The sequence below is a fragment of the Seriola aureovittata genome, chromosome 5 (genome assembly GCF_021018895.1).
Source record: "Seriola aureovittata isolate HTS-2021-v1 ecotype China chromosome 5, ASM2101889v1, whole genome shotgun sequence".
Lineage (NCBI taxonomy): Eukaryota > Metazoa > Chordata > Actinopteri > Carangiformes > Carangidae > Seriola > Seriola aureovittata.
In genome coordinates this window covers 28,724,655-28,746,963 of record NC_079368.1, presented here as the reverse complement: position 1 = coordinate 28,746,963, position 22,309 = coordinate 28,724,655, and the positions used below count along the sequence as shown (strand labels likewise).

The 22,309-nt window shown below is 46.2% G+C and overlaps 2 protein-coding genes across 4 annotated transcripts in view; one reads left to right on the top strand and one right to left on the bottom strand.

The window, feature by feature from the left end:
- The window catches only part of adamtsl2 (ADAMTS-like 2), a 31,403-nt gene extending 26,625 nt beyond the window's left edge, over nucleotides 1–4,778 (bottom strand). Inside the window, exon 1 of one of the 2 annotated variants that reach the window (XM_056376505.1) lies at nucleotides 4,161–4,778. In XM_056376505.1, coding sequence (XP_056232480.1) covers nucleotides 4,161–4,690 — 530 coding nt within the window. In that variant the 5' untranslated portion in view covers nucleotides 4,691–4,778. Of the gene's footprint in view, nucleotides 1–555; nucleotides 685–4,160 lie in introns of those variants that run through there. The other variant, XM_056376506.1, reaches the window with a different exon arrangement.
- Nucleotides 4,779–15,154: 10,376 nt separating this feature from the next.
- On the top strand, nucleotides 15,155–19,101 carry mymk (myomaker, myoblast fusion factor). 2 transcript variants are annotated; one of them, XM_056376529.1, is made up of 6 exons: nucleotides 15,155–15,557; nucleotides 16,181–16,295; nucleotides 16,906–17,054; nucleotides 17,333–17,449; nucleotides 17,575–17,715; nucleotides 17,921–19,101. In XM_056376529.1, the coding sequence occupies exons 1-6, from the start codon at nucleotides 15,423–15,425 to the stop codon at nucleotides 18,086–18,088; spliced, it is 825 nt and encodes a 274-aa protein (XP_056232504.1). In that variant the 5' UTR covers nucleotides 15,155–15,422; the 3' UTR covers nucleotides 18,089–19,101. The 2 variants fall into 2 exon arrangements, with proteins under 2 accessions (XP_056232504.1, XP_056232503.1); XM_056376528.1 differs by having other exon boundaries at nucleotides 17,891–19,101.
- Nucleotides 19,102–22,309: the final 3,208 nt, after the last annotated feature.

The following is a 22,309-nucleotide window of genomic DNA, read 5'->3' as shown; positions in this document are numbered from 1 at the left end:
GCCACAGTATTCTCAATTTGCCTAAGTGCCCTCTCCTCACTGAAACTCTTTTATTTTGGCGTAATGCCCTCACTTTGGCACCGAGTCATCACTTTGCTGTAATGTCCCCACTTTGCCAGAGAAGTCTTCACTACGCTGAAACCTCCTCTCTTCACCACAATGTCCTCGCTTTGCCTCACAGTGTCCTGATTTGACAGAGTGTCGTTAAACCGTTGAAACATCCTCTTTGCCACAGTGTCCTCACCGAGCACAGTCTGGTCCTCGCAGTATCAGAGCACACAAACACCCACGATCATGCACACATAGAGAAACACACCCAAAATTTTCTGCATCTTTCCATGCTCTCTCTCTCTCTCTCTCTCTCTCTCCCACACACACACACACAATCTAACTCGGCCCGTTGCCTCTTGCTCATCCAGACAGGGTCTTCCTCCTCCTTCCTCCTCCTCTCTGCTGTCGCTTCCCAGCCAGCCAGCCGGGCAGGGCAGGGCAGGCCCTCAGGACAAAAGTAAACACAGTCCCCCTCGTCCTCCCCGTCTCTCCCCCCTCCCTCACCTCTGTGCCGTCCCCGCCCTGACGACCCCCTGGGGCCCCTCGCCTCGCTGTCTTGTTTTTGTAGCGCTGGCAGCCTCCGCAGACAGACAGCAGTAGTCTGTCCCCGGCAAGACTGTGCTGGAGCGGAGCGGTCAGACCGATACGCCGGGCCAATACTGGCTCCTTATTATCTAACACTGGAGAGCAGCCAGACACCTGTGATATGAGTATCAGCTCTACTTATATCATCATTTAGATGAAAATGCTGCGCAGCTTTACAATACGTTTGCGCCTAAATGATGAGTCAGTTTTCCAGTAGCAGACAGAAAATTAATCAAAAACTTTGATTATGGATTAATTGTTTAATTCATCTCCTGGATTTTGTTGCTCGCTTCTATTTGACACACCTGGAAAGTGAATCTCTTATTTTGGACTGGACAAGAAATGTGAAAACCATTTATTTATTTTTAAAGCTATCAACAGATTCATTGATAATAAAAATGAATTTAAACAAACATTAGTTGCAGCTCTACAGACACACACAACCACCTGCTGATCAATATGAAGCTGTTGATTTTGAATATTGCTCCTGTGCACGTCGACAGCGCGACTTATTCAGCGCTGATCAACCGACATATTGTGACCCACTGAGAAAAATTAATAACACGTTGCCATGACAGCTGAGTATTAGAATATTGATCTGTAGACATTCATCTATGATGCAGTAAATGCAACTGTAAACAGACCGCATTTGTAAAACACACACACACACACACACACACACACACACACAGATGCCTGCAAGCTTGGGCTGAAAGATATGCAAAGAAAAAAAAAAAGATTATATAACATTTCAGTTATTTTGACGAGTGGGATTTTTGCTGGGGTCTGTAAACCAGCGTGTTCATATGGTTCATGCTGCATTCATCATAATAATAATCTATAATGGTGTGTTGTGACATATTTTACCTGCAGCTACAAGCTTCTGTGGAAGGTGCTGGTCTGTCCACTGGGACAACCCTGGGAAACCTGTGTTTGGTGATACACACCAAGCAGCGCGCAGGTCATACGAGTGTTAGCATAGTTAGCACAGTTAGTTAGCATTCTGTATGCGATGACCAACACCTTCACAGCGTCAACTGGCAGTTTCCACAGCTCACAGTGAGGAATGATCCCGGCCAGATTTAAAGGGAGAGCTCGGGTTGTTTTGACGAGCGGCCTGTATCACGCCGCAGGCAGGAAACGGCGTGATGCAGTGGCTCTGTAGCAGTGCGTGTGCGTAGGAATAGTTCAGCGGCTGTTTCCACGGGAAGTTAAGCTGCTTAAAATATTCTAAATGAAACTACATTTAAACGGATATAAGATTGTTTTGGTTTTGGTTTTTTTTTAAAAGTGTCTAAAACATGTTTTTGTTTCCTGGTGGCCCCGCCCACAGCAGCACATGGCTCTGCTGGTGTACCGGTGCTCCCGGGCGGACGCTGCTCAGGATCTACTGCAGGTAATGTACCGACTGTTCATCACTTTAAACCCAGCAAACCACAGTCACGATAACCACTGCATACTTTAAATTCTCATACTTTTTATTCTTAAATGTTTGTGACATTAATAAGTTGGTGACATACTAGTGATTAAACGAACCCCAGTGTGTCTGTGGATGTCTGTGGACAGACGGAGAAGAAGAAGAAGAAGAAGAAGAAGAAGTCTCTTCTCAAGCACACATGCAAAGTGTAAAACAGAGCGCCAACAGACAGAGAGACAGATGGGCAGACAGACAGAGACATAGGGAGAGTGGATGATGGCTGAGAGATGGAAAGAGAGAGAGGGAACGACTGAGGATGAGTAAGCGAGGCAGTCTGAGAAGTTGAGGAGGGGTCAGTGGAGTTTAGTTGCCCCCGGGGCAAACGGAGGCTGGGTTAGATTGCTCACACTTGAACTCTGACCTATTTATTGACTCGCTCTTCGTGGCTGGCTTTCCCAGGAACGCAACGGCGCTCAGTTCATCTGTGTTACATTCACTCACAATGAAAAAGAAAATAAATGAATTAACTCTGGAGCAGCTTTTTACGAAGGCGAGTGAGTCTGTTAATGGTTTGTCTGAGTCTGTGCGGTTTAATAGCACAATGGTAAAGTACACGACGCTGCTGCTCCAGAACAAATGCACGTACTTTAATGTTTACAAACTGCAAATATGAAAAGAGCTTGTAGTTATTATGAGCAGTGACATCAACATGGCTGAACAGACTTTAAGCAACAAGCAATCCAAAGAGGAAACAGTGCTTCTCTATCGCGCTACATGAAAAAGCACAACCAGTGCGTTTAGCAGCGTTTAGGCAAAACAACAGCTGGAACATGGTATATAACTGTGGGTTACACTGCGCTTCGACAGGTTTCTATGGACGTTCTGACTCTCTGCAGCGTGAAAGCTCCTCATCATTTCAATCTGTTGGAGTCGCTCTGACACTTTGTGCAGGAGAAGCGTTGACTAGTTTCACTCTGGGTCTGCCTTTAGGATGCAAGGTTAACGTTTGATCTGCTTTCCCATCAGACAATCTGACACGGCTGCACAGATCTACCTGTGACACTCCCAGCTACAGCTATACTCTCAGCTGTGGAGGAGTCTCAGCATCAGAAGGTGTTTCTGTAAAGTTTGCAGCCACTTCAGTTTAAATGCAGTTGAAACGTTAGTTGTACGCGACCGAAACATCCGACAAACTTTCACTTTTCAGACAAATTTAAGCTTAAGTTTTAACATCCTGACACTTTTTTGACCTGCAAATAATTAAATCAGCACCTGACTCATAAAATCTTCTGACATCATCAGATGGAGGAAGAGTGACCCCTGATATTTGACACCTGAGTCACTCATCATCTGAAGCGGCTCCTGACTTTGACACTGACACAACCTCCGCTTGGTGTTAGCAGAGTAGTTATGTAGAAGATTCTTTCTCACACTGCAGAGAGTCGGCAGAGAAGGTTCTGAAAGTGAAAGTCGAGAGTGGACGTGGAGGTTTTATCCTGTAAATCTCTGCAGCAGCTCAGAGCCACAAAAACCAGAATCCACAGTTTGACAAGTAGCACTGGCACGAATGTTAGCCTCTACCTCACCAGTTTACACACACACACACACACACACACACACACACACACACATCTCACAACAGCTGACAAGTTTCCAGACAGACTCTGGCCTCTCCAGGCACACACACACACACACACACACACACACACACACACACACACAACTTGCACAAAAACACACACTCCTGAAAGAGAGTCAGCATTATTTTGTGGATTTGTTTTGGTCTGGTGCAAAACACAAGTCTCATTGGCTCTGGTGTGCCTCGTAAATACACATACACACACACACACACACACACACACACACACACACAGAGAGCAGATGCAAACCACACCAGCACATGCAGACATGCAACCAGCCAACACGGACACACACACACACACACATGAACATGTACACACACAGTGAAGCACACAAGCTTAACAAACTTACACAAACTCTTTCAAACACAGCATGCACACACACACACACACACACACACACACACACACACACACACACACACACACACACACTCAGAGGAGGTTTCAAATATTTACCCACTCACCTCGCCTGCAGCAGTCCAAGGGCGTCTCGGTCTGTGTTGAGGATGCCACTCAGTGTGTGTGTGTGTGTGTGTGAGTGTGTGTGTGTGTGAGTGTGTGTGTGTGTGTGAATGTGTATGTGTGTGTTAGCGTGCCAGTGACAGCAGTGGTGTGTTGTGGTGTGTTGGTGAGTGGTGCTGCTGTCGCTGTGGAGTGAAGAGGGAGAGACAGAGAGAGGGAGGAAGAAAGAGAGGAAGGGAGGGAGGTAAGGTGTACTCTCCCTGCATCCCTCTTCCTCCTCCTCCTCCTCCTTCTCCTCCTCCTCCTCCTCCTCCTCCCCAGCCAGCAGGAGCAGCAGAGTGGCAGCAGACAGAGAAGGTGGGAGGATCAGAGGAGTTAGAAAAAAACAAAAAGCAGGAGTAACCCTGGCCGCCTGCGCTCCGACTGCTTTTTTTCTCTTCTCCAGATCAGACTGGTTTATTAGCATCTCCAGTCGACTGCAGCTCTCGTGGACATCAGACACGAGTTTGACATGTTTATATGATATCCACATGCACCTTCCTCCTGTCTGCCTCCATCTGTCCTCACAGAGCACCACTCTGAGAGACAGACGGACGGATCGGAGACAGAGGGGAACTCCCTATTTCCCACAGTGCTCTCCTCCCCTGGGTCCTCTGCCTCCGTACGGAGCTGGAACATCGGTTTCCGGAAGAAACTTTCTCATTCATTTCTCTCAGGTCGCGCTGATATGGTTTTTACTTTGTAAGCCGATCATTTTCGCCCAAAGAGAAACTGATTCCGGTTTGTTTTTTGTTTGTGACAGTCAGAGATGAAGTGTTGATCATAGTGTTTGTGATTCTGAAAATGATCATGAAATATTTCCTCATTTGTTTGAGGAAAGAACCAGGAGCAAAACTGTGTTGTTGTCCTTCAGCTGATGAACTGATGATGGAAGAAGGTGGCAATATCAAAAAAAAGAAGAAGAAGAAGAAGAAGAAGAGTCCAGTAACAGATCTTAAACAAGTTGCCTCTAAAGCAGCTGGAGATAAAACATAATCACATCATTTAGATCTATGGGCAGATATAACTCACCATGAGAAAACGCTGCCAGCTCCCCTCCGATCCCGCACCTCTAGTCAAACGGACACGTGCAGACAATGTGGACGCAGATGCCCCGGTGAGATCACAGCGGAAGTCAACAGGAGAAAATGGGGCAAATTCACAAAGACATTAAAAATTACATGATGATTTTTGCAATTCCTAAAAATGTTTTCAAACAACATGGCAGCAAAAGAACAAGCTGAGAGTACATGTCATCCTCTCATTAAGTTGTTAGCGCTTAAATGAGCTATCTGTAAGTCTTGCTATTGCTATGTAGTGTTAGTGTTAGTGTTAGCATTAACGGCAAGAGCTTCAGCCATTGTTGTGTTTACAAGACGAGGTTATATACGTCCTCTGAGGAGCGCTACTGCAGGACGCTACAGTGGTCCGAACATGACGAGACAGTCCAGCTAGGCCGCAGCTAGCTAGGTTAGCATGCTAACTTCCGTACGGGAAAACAGCTGGAGGCAGCTGTTGGTGAATAAAGAAATTAAGTTTGATAATGAACTCACAATGTTTTTTCTAGACTGGTACGTAAACAGCTGTTATGCTAACGTTAGCTATGTAGCAATTGCAAAACTTGCGAATAGCTCCTTTAGATGCATGGTTTATTTATCTGTTGAAGTCACCCGTGTGTCCACCAGATTAATGTAAATCTAATATTAGTTTTAGCTCTGTGTTTGTTCTCCACCAGTTTCTGAGACCGATATCTGGCTCTTTAGCTGCTCACCAGCTAGTCGCTAAGGTTGTTGCTATTTCTTGTAACTTAGCAGCCTACATTCGTGAGCCAGGCGTGATTTATCTATAGGTGCCTTTCAATTAACCTCCTCAATGCGCAATCTGAAATAGCTAACTTAAAAACGAGTGATGGAAACATGCAAATTTTCAAAAAACTATCAAATGTCGCAAAAAAATTAATACACTCATATGAAGCCGTTTTTCAGACCATTCATTCAAGTTGTGCCCCGGGGAGTTCAGGCTGCTGGAAATCCATCGTCACGTTAAAAAGGAGGTCTTCGCAAGTTTACATAGCTACATAGCTAATGTTAGCATAAGGGCTGTTAACTTGCTACTAGCTACGTTGCGAGTTCAGCATGAAACTTTATTCTTTTACTCACCAACAGCTGTCTCCAGCTGTGGAAAGCAACCCTTTTGTTTTGCTTCTATTTCTTTCTCTTTTTCTTTTCTTGTACTGGAGTTAGCATGCTAACCAGCTAGCCCCGGCCCTGTCGGACTGTCTCGTCACGTTCGGATAGCAAGTCATTGTAGCATCGCTGCTCAGAGGACGTATTATAACCTCTTATAAACTCTTGCCAAGCCTGGTAAGTAAACAGCTAATGCTAACAGTTGATGCTAACACTGGCCATGTAGCAACAGCAAAACTTACAAATAGCTCCTTTGATTAGAATGATATTGTAAAGTAGTAAAAACCCGGCTTTATTCACGTAACATCACTCGATGGAAACAGACCATTCGTAATTGTGTTTTGTCGTCTTTTCTAAAACATTGCTTCCGTGTTGCCATGGAAACCGGCTTATGACAAGCTAACGTAAGCTCATTACAAACGCCCACTGATTAACCCGTCAGGCTGCAGGAGAGGAAGTCAAAGCACTCTAATTGTAAACCTTCTGCAGGGAGTGCTGAGTCATTCCTCCCTGCATCTCATTATTTTGTGTCAGCAGTTACATTTCCCTGCGGTTACATTATATGATGCTTAACTCTCCGGAGCACTCATTCCCGCCGCCATGTTGTCAACAGCACATACAGTATAATGACTTGTGAGGCAGAATCTAAAAGCTTGTTTTATGATGACGGAGAAACAGTCAGAGCTCAGAGCTGGTTACTGATCCAACAAAAGTTCACAAGATGATTAGAAAGTCAAATTGAAGTGGTTTAAATGTGAAACACGTGGACGTGGAGCTGCTTTAACTAACGCGTGTTGTGTGTAAATAGAGACTTCAGCGTTGCGTTGAATGACACGTGAGGCAGATGAAAGTTTTGCTCGCTGATCCTCTGGTGAACTATTCCTTTAAGTGATGGTGAACTGGGACTGGGAAACACAGAGGAAGCCAGAAACAGATGGGAGGACAGCGATTCAGACGGAGGAATGAGACGAGGAGAGAAGATTAAATGATGAGAGGAGGACGAGCAGACGTCTGAGGACCACCGTGTCTGCCCACCATGTCGTCTTCCCCTCTTTTTCCTCATCTGTCTGTCCCCCCTCCCCCTCCTGCTTTATTACGATTTCTCCTCTCCCTCTCTTATGTTTTTCTCTCTCTCTCTCTCTCTTCTTCTGCTGTTATTTCTCACCCCTCCCTCTCTTCCTCTCCGTATGTTTCTTGCTCTCCTCTTTCGGTCACACTCCTTTCTTCACTCCTCTCTGTTTCTACAGCTGTCTCTCTGCAGCTTTGCACTTGTTCTCTCCGTGACGCTCTCGTCTCTTCTCTCTCTTGATCTCTCGTTTCGTTCTGCTCAATAACAGACACATCTGTGTATTTCGTTTTTAATCGATAATTCTGAATTTTTAACATGTTGAAGTTAGAATACCGGTGGTTATCGGTGCGTTTGACAATCCAGGTCCTGGAGTGTCACTGCAAACCACACGAGTATCAACCACCGGGGGCGACAAACACTTTCTCTAACTTCCCTCCTCATCCATTTCTCCCCTTTCTTCTAACTCTGTGTGTCTGCTGGCTACATTAGCCGCCGCTCTGCTCCATTGCCAGATTTATAAGCTGATAGACAGAGTCCAGGGTGGGCTGCCAGACCCAGGAGAATAGGCCCCGCCCACCAACACCAACACCAATTAAAGCCCACCACCCGCCAAACGACATTAAAAAAAAAAAAAAAAAAAGGTATGGAGAAAATAATGTGTTGCACGGGGGCTTACAACACTCCCATGGGTGTGTTTTTGTGTGTGCCCATGTGCAGCATGCCTAACAAAGTCTGGAGTCATTAGGGTTGGCGCACGCAGACAAAAGAGCAATTAAAGGAGTTATAAACAAAACCGCAGAAAGAAGAAAAAAAAAGGAAAGAAAATAACAGTTGGCCATTTTAGCCTCTCTCTGAAATGTGTGAAACAAAAGACACTTTTTTCCTGAAAACACTTAGATGAAAAAATAGAGAAATTAATACGTAAAAATAGAAGAAAAAACCTGGAGGTGAAGCTGAGTTTGTGGCAGTAGATTTAATGAGATTAGTTTTTCTCTCTCTGTCTCTGAAGGGCAACAAACACCAGCAGTTTCACACATCACACACACACATCACACACACATCAACTCTCCAGAGAAGCAGCACTTTCATCACGTGTCCTCCCTCGGATCAGTACCTCCGCTACTCCTGCCTGAATCTGGTCCGTGCTCAACGCAACGACTGACGTGACACAGACGACACAAAGCTCAGAGTTGTGTTGCTTCTGAGAGTATTTATTCTACGTTGGAACATATTTCTACATCACATCTAAACCGGAGCGGGTTATCGCTCTAATATTCACCGGTCAAAAATGTAATTTTAAAGCTCCATATTTTTCTTCTTCTTCTGTGTTTTATTTGAAGTGTTGATTGTAGTTTTAAGAACCAAAAACCATCTCAGTGTAGTTTCACATCTCCTCTCTCAGGCTTCTCTCTGCAGCTCTAGTAACAACAGGTCGGTGAGCCAATCAGAGGAGAGGAGACTCTGAGCCTCTCTTCTGATTGGCTGACTGTTTTCTGAGTGATCCAATAAAAATTTCAGGTAAAACACTCAGAGAAACCAAATCCTCACTCTGCTAAAGGGGGAAAAAATGCTTTGGATTGTTTGCATTTCTTCGAACTAATAACCTCGGGCGGTGCTGCGCTCCGGATGCAGCGAGGAGGAGGAGGAACACGTGGAGCTGAGCATGTCATCAACATGGCAGCAAAACGGCAGATTAAACAGCAAAGATGTATTTCGACTGTGTGAGTGCACGATCCAGATCTTCATCATCATTTTCAGTGTGTAGGTCGCAGCTCGGAGGCTGTTGTCGTTTCCTGCAGCGAAGGGGATTTTGAAAACGGTAAAGGGAGGATAACGCTTCCTGAAATTGCCTAATGTCAGATTTATAGCCACAGCCAGAGAGTCAGGCCCGTATTTCTTCATGTGGCCTTCGTATAATAGATATTTTGGCGAAACATCTGGACTGAGACTAAAATCTCACTGTTCACTCAGGCTGTTTTACTATTTCTTAAATTTAGTCTAAACAACCCCACTGTTGTTTTTTTTTTGTTTTTTTTTGTTTTTGGTCTGTTGGAAAGATGAAATGCATCAGTTGCTGCACAGCTCAGAAAGTTTTCCTGCTCCTCAATAGCATTTACAGTGGAGGACGCTGTGAACTGGAGCCAGGGTGAATCACCGCTGAATGTGACTGGATGTGGATGCAGACGTTTCAGACACAATTCATCACACAGTCACAAATTCTGGACAATTTTATCGTCCGCAAATCCTTGACAGTTTGACTTTGTTCTGTCAGACTGTTTAATTGAGGTGATATTTAACAAAACCCAGAGATAATACTCAGTTTTCCTCCAGAGTAATATCGTCAGGCACCATTACTTCCTGCTATGAGGCCTGTTGTGATTTGGCTTCATTTCGCGCTACAAATAGTTCTGTAGATGCAACTGTTGAATTCAAACTCCGTCTTAAACACTATTTCTCTGTGTAATAAAGTGCTGCAGACAGACGTTTTCTAGTCTTGAGTGTTTGAAACTGTCCTTCAAACGACAGCGTCCAGAGAGAAACTGGGCTTAGCCTTTAATTAAAGTTTGATGAAAGAGAAGAAGAGCCAAACGTCTGCGTAAGGCGAACTGCAGGAAAAATATCATTTCCTGCTTGTTAAGATGTTTTATATAATTAAAAGAGCAAATAGGGGGGTTTAATGGAATTTAAGTCAAAACAAAGAATGACAGTAAAATATCTGATGAGCGAGCGAGTGAAGCGTCCACTCACACTGGAGTGACCAGCCGGCTCAAACACAAGCGCTGCCCTCCAATTATTTGTGAAAAAGGTCCAGGGGTCAGAGGTCACAACTATTTATTACTGAATCAAAAGGAAGCCCAGTGTTTTTTCAGATGCGTCCAGGAAGTCTGCTCCACATTCCCACACTAACCCGCCGTGTTTAGACTGAGGGGTCCCGAGGTGAAAGTCACCACGGGCCACGAGCTCTCCTGGACCACGACAACCGAGGGTCCTCGCTAAAGAATCCAGACGAGCAAGGACATTCAGTCTGAAAGCTGCAGCGGACAAGTGTTCTGGTAAAGTGAGCTCTTTGCTCCGCCCTTCCAGCGAAGAAGTTTGAGAAAACTAGAAACACTTTCGGTTTCCAGATCAGACAACCTGCTGTAAGAGCCAGTTCACCTGGGACCAGTTCACCTGGGACCAGTTCACCTGGGACCCTGAGCTCCTGAGTAGCTGGATCAGTGTCAGCGTTGGTCAGTTTGGGCGGGGTGATTAAAAATAAACTTCCTGATTAAAAGTGGATGGGTGAAATAAAATATAATATATATATTAATTACATAAAAAAATATGTGAACATGTCGTGGCTGATAAAGGTTTGTTCTTCAGTGTCACATGTTACAGCGTCATCGCTCTGGGAAACAACGATAACGTGTGATCGGGTCTGATTTATCCGTACATGCAGATTCAGATGACATCAGAGCCGATCTGTTCATCACCAGCGTGCGTGGTGTAAACCTCATCACACACGCTACAGTCTGACTGTAAAAGCAGACGTGTGTGTGTGTGTGTGTGTGTGTGTGTGTGTGTGTGTGTGTGTCTACAGTGCACGTGCAGCCGTTGTCAGAGTACATCCGTCCCTTTGAGCTCCTCCCGTCCATCCCACTTTCACATGGTACATTCCAGAGTTCACTGACCTCTCTGACCTCCCGACCACCAGGTCTCGGAGGGTGAGCGGGATCTGGGGGCGGGGTCATCTGAGGTCATCTGACTCATCCTGCCAATAACAGTGGTGCTAATGAAGACTCGCTCTGCTGCATCAGTTTACCTCACTGCAGCAAATTGCTTTTCAGCCACAGGTGGGTGGGACACATGCACATTCTTCTCACAGAGAGTGGCAAACCCCCACCCCCCCACCCCCCCACCCCACCCCCTGCTGGGTGCTGCAAAGGTCAGTGAGAGTGACCTGCAACCACAGCGCAGCTACAAGAATGGCAGTTATTTCACGGCGCTGAGCTCAGGGCTTTCATGTGCACATTACAAAAGAGAAAGCGGGTTGTAGCGTCTCCGTCTGCGGAGACACGTATCAGACTCTTCAGATGGGAAAACAGAGACTGCAGACACGCACTGAACACAACAGGAGGGTTTACATTTGCGGAGGAGTTCCCGGCAGAGGGCGTGGTTAGGCCACGGCAGCTTTTCCAGAACCATCAGGTCTGAGAATTTGTTTCCAGCCTCGGCCCCGGCGGCTCGGGTTACTGAGGCGCTCTGAGAATCTGAGGCGTGGGGTGAAGCCCCTCAGCAATACTGCACCCTTTGTGTCACTGCCTCAAGCCCCTCAGCAGGTGGAACAGCTGAGAGGAGGAGCAGAGGAGGGCAACTGCTGCCTCACCACCAACATGGGATCATTCGAGACATTCATGCACAGACTCATGGGAACAGCAGCAGAGCACACAGTCAAATATGGCTTCAGCCAGAGGAGGCAAACAGGAATCAGCCTTGTTTGGCAAATGGCAAGTGTTTTAACTCGACTTCAAAGAGTCAGTTCTTTAAAATTACACTAAAAACTTTAGGTATTGTCATCCATGTTCCCGGGCTGGGTCCTGGGTGATACCTCGGGCCACATCTCTGTCCAATCACGTAACATGTCATCATCATCATCACTGAAGAAATACTTGTTTTTCTGCAGCAGACGGAGAGTGTGTCCTGCTCTCTCTCTCTCTCTCTCTTCAACCACAGCTGCTGAGCTAACTGCTAACTGCTAACTGCTAACTGCTAACTGCTGCATCACCCCCACGTGTTTGGGGCCTCAGGTCTATTCAGACTGTCCTGGGGTCATGGGCGTAGGTTTGGATACAGACAGTGGCGACATGTCCCTATACCAATATTTTAGTGAACTACGCTGTGTCTCCAAGACAACCGATTTAGGGCATGCTAGCATTTCATTGGCTGTTAGGGCGGGGCCTATCTGGAGGCACGTCATGAACAAATACCACTCTTACTGCCAAACACCCTAACCCACCAAATCATCAGTGTCAGATATAGAAAATGTAGTATTTCAGATGACTCACTTTCCTCTCCCGCCTGAATTACACAGCACACATAATCTACGGTCGTCCGAGCCAACAGCTGTAGATATCACGCCACCGAGAAAAGAGACGTCAGGAGCTTTTTCCTCATCCAGCAGTTGAATTAAATAAAACCTGCTAGCGAGCTAACGTCACCATTAGCAGCATTTTACTGCTGCAGCTGGTCAAATGTGGAAACACGGGGGAGAGGGAAACTGCAGCACTGGGAGGTCTGCTGAATATAAACATGTCAATGTGGGATATTGTTTTTCTTTCTCTTTTCTGTCAACAAGTATTTATTGTGTCCAGTTTTTTATTAAAATCTTCTACTTTAATAAAGCATTCAGTTGACAGAGTTAAAGCGTCCCTCTTTGTTTCGGAGCGGTCGCTGTGTTGAGACCAAACCTACGCCTTCACCTTCAAATCAGGTGGTGTTGAAAAGATGAACAATAATGCAGCGATCTCTTTGATGAGTTGGATGTGGGAGGATTTGTTTTTGATCGGATTGATTTGAGGCTGTTGGACTGTGGAGAGACTTTATTACAGTGTAGGGGCTGAGGGCCGTCTTTGTGAACTAGTGAGCACAAGAACTTCTGAATGAGGCCAGAACTACATTTATAATGTTATGAATAATAGAAATGACCTTTATGAGGTCAGTACCCAGCACAATCAGAGATCTGAGAGCAGCAGTGAGTTTTTGTTGGTATCTAAATCATGACGGCAGTGAAATCTCCAGAAAAACACATTTAAAAAAATTTCTCCTGAGAGGCAGAGCAGCAGAGAGGGGCATTTTCCACAAGTATTTACCACCCTAACCAGCGCTGGGTGAATGTCTTCACTTTAATGGGAGCAGCTCAGCAGGTCGGGCTCGATGCCACATCACACGGCCACAACAAACCCAAAGCCATGACAGCAGCTGTTTTAAAGTCCTCCACCAGATTCCATCTGTTGACTTGGAGTGAGACTCGAGACGTGGGTTAATATCTAAAAAAAAAAAAAAAAATCTCATTGTTTGTTTTAAGCTAATTGAGCAGCATATGGTTTTACTGGTTGGAGTGGATGAGACTCGGTGCCAACAGCTGCCACCAGATGTAATATTTCTAGGAAGACTAATTCACAAAGAGAGCAGCCGCAGACAAGAGCCGGCCATGAAATCTGCTCCCCACAGGAACTGACAATAAAAACTACAAACTGTAGAAAGCTGGACTCAACAACTCCACATTTTTTAAGTGCCTGGTCCTTCTGAAAAAATATTTCTTACCAGCCTGCAAAGATGATTTATATGACATAGTTAATCAATTCTGGTTGGAAGATCTCTTCCCTCTCTGTCCGCCATGAGACCGTCGGAGGTCGGCTGCAGATCAGTGCGACTTATGGACCACGGATGATTCTCTTCAGCGCTTTCAAGTCACTTTTAATTAATTAGTCCACCAGAGAATGACAGCTGCTGTATGGTTATAGTGTATTTTAGCTTCTTTTAGTTGGTTAATTGTTGAGACGCAGAGTGAACCCTGACCTCCACATTCTTACTTTTCACGCTGCCACATCACTGGTGTATTAATAGAGCCGTACACAGATGGGTTGTGTCAGCCTCGCTCCCAGTTTCACCATTATACACAACACCTAGAGGGTCTTTATGTTCTACAGTTTTAAAATCACGAGGATTTAATATCTGTAAAATTTTCCAAGAACATTGCAAAGTTATTTTTATGTGCTTGACATCATCTTAAAAGTTGGGGAGACACTAATGTCCACGTGCAGAGGGCCACACAGCCAGGGTGTAAACACTGGGGGAGCAACATTCACTGAACTGAATGGCAGCCATCTTGGTACATAGCATCTATTTCTCTTAATGCATGCAGAACTACAAGCTACATGAAGTGGATATTACTTCCTGTGCTAACACTGAACATTGGCATTAAATAAATTAAAGCTCCATCCAGTGTAAAGGTCTGTGTCCATGTGTAGTGTGATTATAGATCAGCTCTAGCTTCTATATTAATACTGTGAAAGTATCAAAGCCTCAGTCCACAGAGAAATGCACACAGCCTGTATTCAGAAACTGAGCCTTAAAACCAGCCGTCAGGACTTCTGGAACTTTGTGATGTCACAACAAAGCGGTCACCAAGCCCCGCCCACCTGGATCCACCATCCAAACCTTGCAGGATTTGGTTTCTCTGAGTGTTTTTACCTGAAATCTTCTATATTTTTATTGGATCACTCAGAAAACAGTCAGCCAATCAGAAGAGAGGCTCAGAGCCTCCTCTCTTCTGATTGGCTCACTGACCTGTTGTTACTAGAGCTGCAGAGAGAAGCCTGAGAGAGGAGATGTAAAACTACACTGAGATGGTTTTTATATCTTCTGATGGATCAACACTTCAAATAAAACACAGAAGAAGAAGAAAATATGGAGCTTTAAACGTTCTTGTTGACCCACAAAGTCTATTGCTACTGATGCTCCGATCAGAAGAATTTAGCACTTATTGTTCAAACCAGGCAGGAAACAGTCCATAGATAGGTAATGATGCAATAAGGCATGCCAACCCTTGCCCTGCCCGAAGCCCCCTCCCATGTCACAGTGGTATGCAAACAGCTGCCCAGCGATGACACTGCACATACAGGCCTGTGTGGAGCTGCCAGCCTTGGGGGGGGGGGGACATTTAAACTTTAAAGGGCCAAACTGGACAGCTGGGTGTGTCCATGCTGTGTGGGAGTGTGTATGTGTGCAGTATATGCATCCACTCACTGGTCACACACAACGAGGACTAAGGGACCTGAGGACATCCACTCTCCTGTGTCTCATTTTCACTCATTTTCGTGCTTCGTTAGATCGCTGCGACTGACTCAGACCGACGCCTGCGGGATACTTCCTCATCAAGCCGTCAACGTCTCTGTTGGGAGTTGCGTCTGAGCTGCTGTCCCTCCACCATGGGTGCCTTTATTGCCAAGATGCTGCTTCCTACGGTCAGCAGCGTGGTGTTCCTGCCTGCGGCCAGCGTGGCGGCCAAGAGGGGCTTCCACATGGAGGCCATGGTCTACTTCTTCACCATGTTCTTCAGTGCGGTGAGAGCGCTGACTCGTCATGTGACTGTGGAGCTTTCAGTGAGATCCTGCTGACTGGAGATTTCTATTTGCTCACCAGCGAAGCCTTTAATCGATATTAGTATCATGAAAGTTGTAGGACGCTGAGGATCCAATCAGTGGCATTTTATCTAAAAGGATCTGTTTAAAATATTTATGATACCAATTATAAATAAGCTCATTCCTAAGAGCTGCGTAACCTCAGTTTTCCAGATAATGCATTACTCATTCACTGTATTTCTAAATGTCTACCTGCTGGTTTTATATATTATTATTTTAGATCAAATAAAAAATTGCTAGATGCTTAACAATTCCAGACATTTCATCAACTTACAACTGAATTTAACATGGACATTATTTGCTATTAAACCCAATTTACAAGTTATATTTAGTTCCTATTTATCTTAAGAAAATTAACTGCCAGTTTCAGCTTTGATAAACTACGATGAGCTTTATTAAATACCACTCGGTTTGTTTTCTCTCAGGTTTTAACTTGAGACCATCTCAGATACTGTGAGTGTGTGTGTGTGTGTGTGTGTGTGTGTGTGTGTGTGTGTGTGTGTGTGTGAGAGAGACTAACCCTAACCCTGTGTGTGTCCCTGTAGATCTACCACGCCTGTGATGGACCGGGCCTCTCCATCCTGTGTTTCATGAGGTACGACATCCTGGAGTACTTCAGTGTTTACGGCACGGCTCTGTCCATGTGGGTCACACTCATCGGTGAGTCTGAGCGTTCGGTCCGACACGCTCTTCATGCAGCAACACAGCCATGTGTGTGTTGTGGTTGCAGCAGGTACCGGGACGTTTAAAGTCTCTGCATGTTTCAGTTTCCGTAATCATGACGCGAGCCTGAGAAAGACACAAAGATCTGAACCTGCCCGACTTTAGGATTTCCACCTGTCTTCACTCTTCACTCCTTTAATATATTTGTGTATTACGTATTTTATTTGTGTAAATAAATTCAAGCAGGAAGTACTAGAGTTAAAGAAAAAGGTTATTAATTAGGATTCAACTGCACAAGGTTAAAAAAGAAGCAGCTCCGCCTGCAACAGTTGTTCATAACATGTGTTGTGTCTTTGAGTTCTGCTCACATGTGTACGCTGTTATTCTCTCATATGAACACACACACACACACACACACACACACACACACACACACTCCCATCTAAGCCCCTGAGGTTTCGGGCTTTAAATCACGTGCTGCGGAGGCCTGAAGGCGCCGACAGCTGACGGCTGACCCAGGCCTTTTAACTCCACACGCTCTGTTCCACTCCGTGTTTTTCAATCTGCTGCTGAAAAGTCACGCGCAGAACGTTTCTCCTCGTCGCAGCTCTGGGCGACTTCGATGAGCCGCAGCGCTCCAGTATAACCATGTTCGGGGTGTTGACCATCGCCGTGAGGATCTACCAGGATCGCTGGGGCTACGGGATCTACTCCGGTCCCATCGGATCAGCTGTCTTCATCATCACCGTCAAATGGGTGAGTGGCAGCCATGATGGGTCATGGTCATGTGGTAAACAGAGTATATCTCCATCTCCTTCATCCATCTTCTTCTTCATGATCTACACCTTCGAGAATTTTACTTTCTCCTTTTTATCCTCCGTCTTCTTCAGTATTTTTCCTTCTGTTTTCAGCTCATCTTCCTTTGACCCCTCTCTTTCCATCAAATCAATCAATCAATCAATCAATCAATCAATCAATCAATCAATCAATCAATCAATCAATCACGCTAACGAACTGTGATTCTCCTGTTGCAGCTGCAGAAGATGAAGCAGCTGAGGGCGGTGTATCCAGAGAAGGCGGTGTACACGCAGCAGGTCGGTCCGGGCTGCTGCTTCGGCGCTCTCGCTCTGATGCTGCGTTTCTACTTTGAGGTGATTTTCATCAAAATAAAAACGAATCCAAACAAACATCATTATTTTACCCGGTTGTTTCTAATCATCATTAATAAATGAGCTGGTGATCATAAACAGGATGTGGTGTGCTCTGTCCGCTGCAGGAGTGGGACTACGCCTACGTCCACAGCTTCTACCACCTGTCTCTGGCCGTGTCCTTCGTCCTGCTGCTGCCGAAGAAGAACCGCTACGCAGGGACGGACACGAACGCGGCGAAGCTCAGCTGCTTCGCTCTCTGCTGCTGCGTAAGTCGGATTTATTCACTCCGAACAAGACGGTGAGGCGGGAGCGGGCAGGTCACATGTGACGGCTGGATAGATTTAGAGCGGCGGGCTGCGGAGACGAGATGGAAAGTAAAAGTTATTTAAGGCTGAACCTGTAATAAAGAACTGACCCCGTTCTCTGTTGTTCCCTCTCCAGAGCATGTCCCCTGGTTCCTCTAAAGCCAAGACAGACAAGCCAAAGAAGAAGTCTCGGACCGTGTGGACAGTCCCCACCGAGAAGCCGTGGACTCGAGGCTGCAGCACCCCCACCCTGCCTCTTTACAACCCCCCACCCTCCACACCCGTCAAAGGCACCAGCATCAGCAAGCTCAAAGAGATGAACGGCTGGAAGTGAACCCCCAAAAAGTCACCACGGTCAGTCTGCTGAAGCGGGAGGACTTCATCCTGGAGAACAGGCACAGATAGTGGTTGGCTGTGAGCGGGAAATGGGAAAATCACCAAACAACTGTCAGCCGAACGCTGATAAACTCGTATGTGGCTGGTAAGTTAATCTACTTCAGCAGGAAACCAACCATCATGTGGACGTTCCTTTTCTACTCCAAAACATCATTTTTGGCTGGTAGAATATTTAAGGTCAGCAGCGACTTTAGGAATCCGCCGGCCGCCGCAGCCAGCAGGTGAAGAGACTCGAGAACCCTGATGTGGTTCTTAAAAACTGTGAGGGGGCGAGAGCAGAAGGCGAGTCGGGCCTCGGGTGCCCTCAAAGACCCGATAAGAACACAGCTGTCTGAGGCCGAGGACAGGCAGCGTGCTCCGAGAGCAGAACACACACAGCACGGACAGGGAGACGGTGGCTGAGACAAGCCAGTAAAACTGACTGGAAAATTTATGAGAAGAACAAACAGGCAGATGGTTTATCTCTCCAAAATATATAAATTGTCTTTAGAAATGTTCCTCAGGGGAGACCCTTCGTCTGCTTGTCTCTGTCTGTCCCCCCCCTCCTCTTTCTCTTTCCCGTCTCTCTCAGGGAAAGGAACCACGCGGCTGAATTCGCTTATGAGAATTACAAGACTGTAAAGCACATTTTTACCGTCTTTAATACGAGCTTGAGGGGCCAAATGTGTCATGTGGAGCATCAGACGCTGGAGCGGCGGCCCAGACGTCGGTCTGTAACCCGACTGAAGCATCTCGATGTGTTTCTGGATCAACAGGTGGACTCCTCTGTCTGTTAACTCTGGTTCACTGACCCGGCAGCTTTGGCAGGATTTCAGTCCCTGAAGTGCTTTGTTCAGACTGTGTAATGTTTCTTTTGTTAATATATTGTTATTTATTGCAGCAGAGATTATTGTATATTCTCAGTGTGTGTTTGTTTTTAATCATTTTGTAATGTTTCACAAATAAAATGAAATGCCGTGGCCCCGTGTTGAGCTGCTCTTCAGGGACGCTGTATGTATGTGAACTGGATGTGGATGTGGACTTTGCAGAAGCCGACCATTGACAAAAACCCTGACTGGCACATACTTCAAGGCCCACTCCAGTCTAGCAACACTAATCCAATTCCAAACCCACGTATCCCATTCCTCTCTCCCTTCAGGAGGACACGGGGTTGTGCGTCCACGCACGTCACCTGCCCCGAACACTACCCAAAGACTATAAACATGTTCTGCGTATCTTAGACAAAACAGTCTCCGGCCAAAACGTGAATGAACCTCCCCTCCACCCGGGAATGTTTTGAGCCGGGGCCAAGCCGCCAGCTCCCGTGCCCAGAGAAAGGTGTTTTTGTCTGGACTCAGAAACCTGGCTGGCTGGGCCACCGGCACCTCCCAGCTGGCTGCACCTCTCGGCCCTGACAGGACGGTAACTCGAGCCTTTTATTGCACAAGTGTGAAACACTTTTCAGCTCCTTTACGACCACTGTCTCTCCCGCACCACTCTGCTGAGGGGCCGAAGCCCACACACATTCAGGACTGAATTACTAGACTTGTGAAGACTTTCTCCCGTCTGTAACCTGCGGCCTTTACAGTACACTTAAAATCTGATCCGTACTGAATCCTCATCTGGACCCTCGATTCAAGCATGAACCTGAACAGAGCCGCTGTGAAAACCAGTTCTCAGGATCAACCGACCTCTAGGATCACATGTGGTCCTCATAAGAACAGAAACACACACACACACACACACGTGTCTGAGGGCCTGAACCCTTCTTGTATTGGGCGTCCGCACCGATAGTGTCAACACAATAAGCGCTGATTGACAGTCCTCCGTGGTCGTCTGCACCCACATTCCACGGCGGCGTGGAATTTCAGCGGGTATCGAAATATAATAAAGAAAAATACATCTGAGCAAATAAAAAAATATGACGTCTAGACCAGAAAAGAACACGGCCTCCAATATTCCACATGTGGTGGCCTGTTCGAGAAAAGGTAAGGAGAAAATCTGCTGTATCGATTTTCATTAGAGTCAATTAAGCACCAAAGTGCACGGCGAGAAGTGACTGCGACAGACTCTGGTATGTTCGGTATGTTTGTGCTGCGGAGACTTTCTATGGTGAGACGGCAGCGTCCGTGTGCCACAGGTCCTTTCCCTGTGCGTCAGCTGTTGCCACAGCTGTTGTTCACGCTGCGAGGTCAGCTGCCTCTCACAGAGCGCCACATCTCGTCTCCGCCGCCGGTGCCGATCACCGGTGACACCGCACTTCAGCTGAGCAGAGCTGCGAGGATCAGTTCGGGGTCAGTGGAGAGGAATCATATAAAACATTATCCATTATTCAATCAGAAGTCAGAGTTTAGATTTCTGTGGTTTCATGCACGTCTGACATGAAGACTTCGTCCTTAACCGGTGTCACCATCATCAGCACATTCAGCAGCTAGTCTATCCTCGTCAGTGGAGGTTTACTCTTGGCCTTGAGAAGAGTGGTTTTATAATCTTAACTCAGGGTCCAGGTTCCTGGAACCAGCAGGAGCTCTGAGAGGAGTCGCTGCTCCTTCACATCAAAAGCCTCCCGGGTGTCGTCCTTATTGTAGGTTCTCCGGGAACGAGCAAAGACCCCGGGGTAGACCCAGGACTCTCCGGAGGGATCACATATCCCATCTGGCCTGGGAAGGGCTCAGGAGGAGCTGGACAGAGGGACGTCTGGAATACGCTGGTTAGCCGACCCGACCTCCGATAAGCAGAGGAAAAAAGATGGATGGATGGATGGAACTCAAAGTTCACTTCCTTTTCCTTGTCTGAGCTTTCACCCACATCTCTGTGGACGTGTAAGGAGACGTCCCGCGGCTCTTTGTTTGTTTAACACCAGGCAGACCACAGTGTTAAAAGCTTCTGACAGGTCTCGCTGTATATCTTCATCATCAACATATCTTAACTCGTCATCACCCTCCGCATTTCGAACCTTTCGAACACACATGGTGGTTTGACACAGGGATGTTTGTGTGCAAAACGCACCCTACGAGTAAGTTGGAGGTGGATCAGATCCTCAGATGGTTTGAGTTACAGCTCTGATACAACAACCTGCTGCACCTCATCGATCAGTGACACTGCCATCTTGTGTAACGTCGTTTTACACCGGTACACAACCACACATCTGGTCTGAGGGTCCAACTGTGTCATAACACCCCCTCAGGTCACACACCGCTCAGCTTCAGAGAACAGCAACTTTTATTATTATGGATGAGGATTTTATTAATGTTTATGAACATAGTGTTTGATACTCAAGAGAAAAAGACAGTGACTTAAAGAAAGAGAAAAACATGAAGAGATGTGGACAGAGAGAGAGAGAGAGAGAGAGAGAGAGAGAGAGAGGGGACAAAAGAGGAGAGCTTTAGTGAAACTGTGAGAAAGTAAAACTGAAACTAATCTGGTTTTCCTGTGTGATTCTGAGGTTCAGCAGCGAACAGTGACCAGCAGTTTATCTCCAGTGTGAAAAGAGTTTAAGGTCATAAGCAGAATAATTCAAGTGGTTGGTACAAAGAACCTGAGCGAATCAGTTCAGCTGCATGATACAGATGAAAATCCGAGGCTGGACATTTTCATGTCATGACACACAATATACAACAAGATGTTACCAGTCAAACAGCAGTGGAGCCTCTTCAGAAACGTCACCAAACTAAAACTGTGACTCTGCTGCCACCTGCTGGACGACAGCGCAGAACAACATCCTGATTAAAAGGACAATACCACACTGTTTTACAAAAGTCTTTCCCCTGTTTTAACTTCAAACCACATGTTTGAGTCAAAGAATCATAGCTGTAGTTTTGCGTATTGCAGATTTTGATATCAAAGTCGATTCACTGTGTGAACAGAAGAAATGTCCGCTGGGATCATTTTAAAGTCTGATACAAAGAGAGATGACAGAGAATAGAAAACAGTGTAGCTCCACCTTCACTTCACGACCAGGTCACCTTCACGGCTAAAGGTGACCTGGTCCTGCTCGCCTGTGGTGGTGGTGGTGGTGGTGAGGTGTGGCCCAGTGTGGTGCACAGCCACAGTCAAACAGCTGGAGTTCAGCACAAACTCCTCGTTGTCCACTTTGTCTTAAGCCTGTGTTTTCACTAAATGTCGTTTCCACGGCAACACGATTTAGATCAGATCAGATTAACTTTATTTATCCCAAAAC

Excerpts from the sequence above, each read along its gene's own strand:
- mymk (XM_056376528.1), top strand. The coding sequence starts at position 15,423 with ATGGGTGCCTTTATTGCCAAGATGCTGCTTCCTACGGTCAGCAGCGTG. Across the intron at positions 15,558-16,180 it reads TCACCATGTTCTTCAGTGCG|ATCTACCACGCCTGTGATGG; the intron begins GTGAGAGCGCTG and ends GTGTCCCTGTAG. Across the intron at positions 16,296-16,905 it reads CATGTGGGTCACACTCATCG|CTCTGGGCGACTTCGATGAG; the intron begins GTGAGTCTGAGC and ends TCCTCGTCGCAG.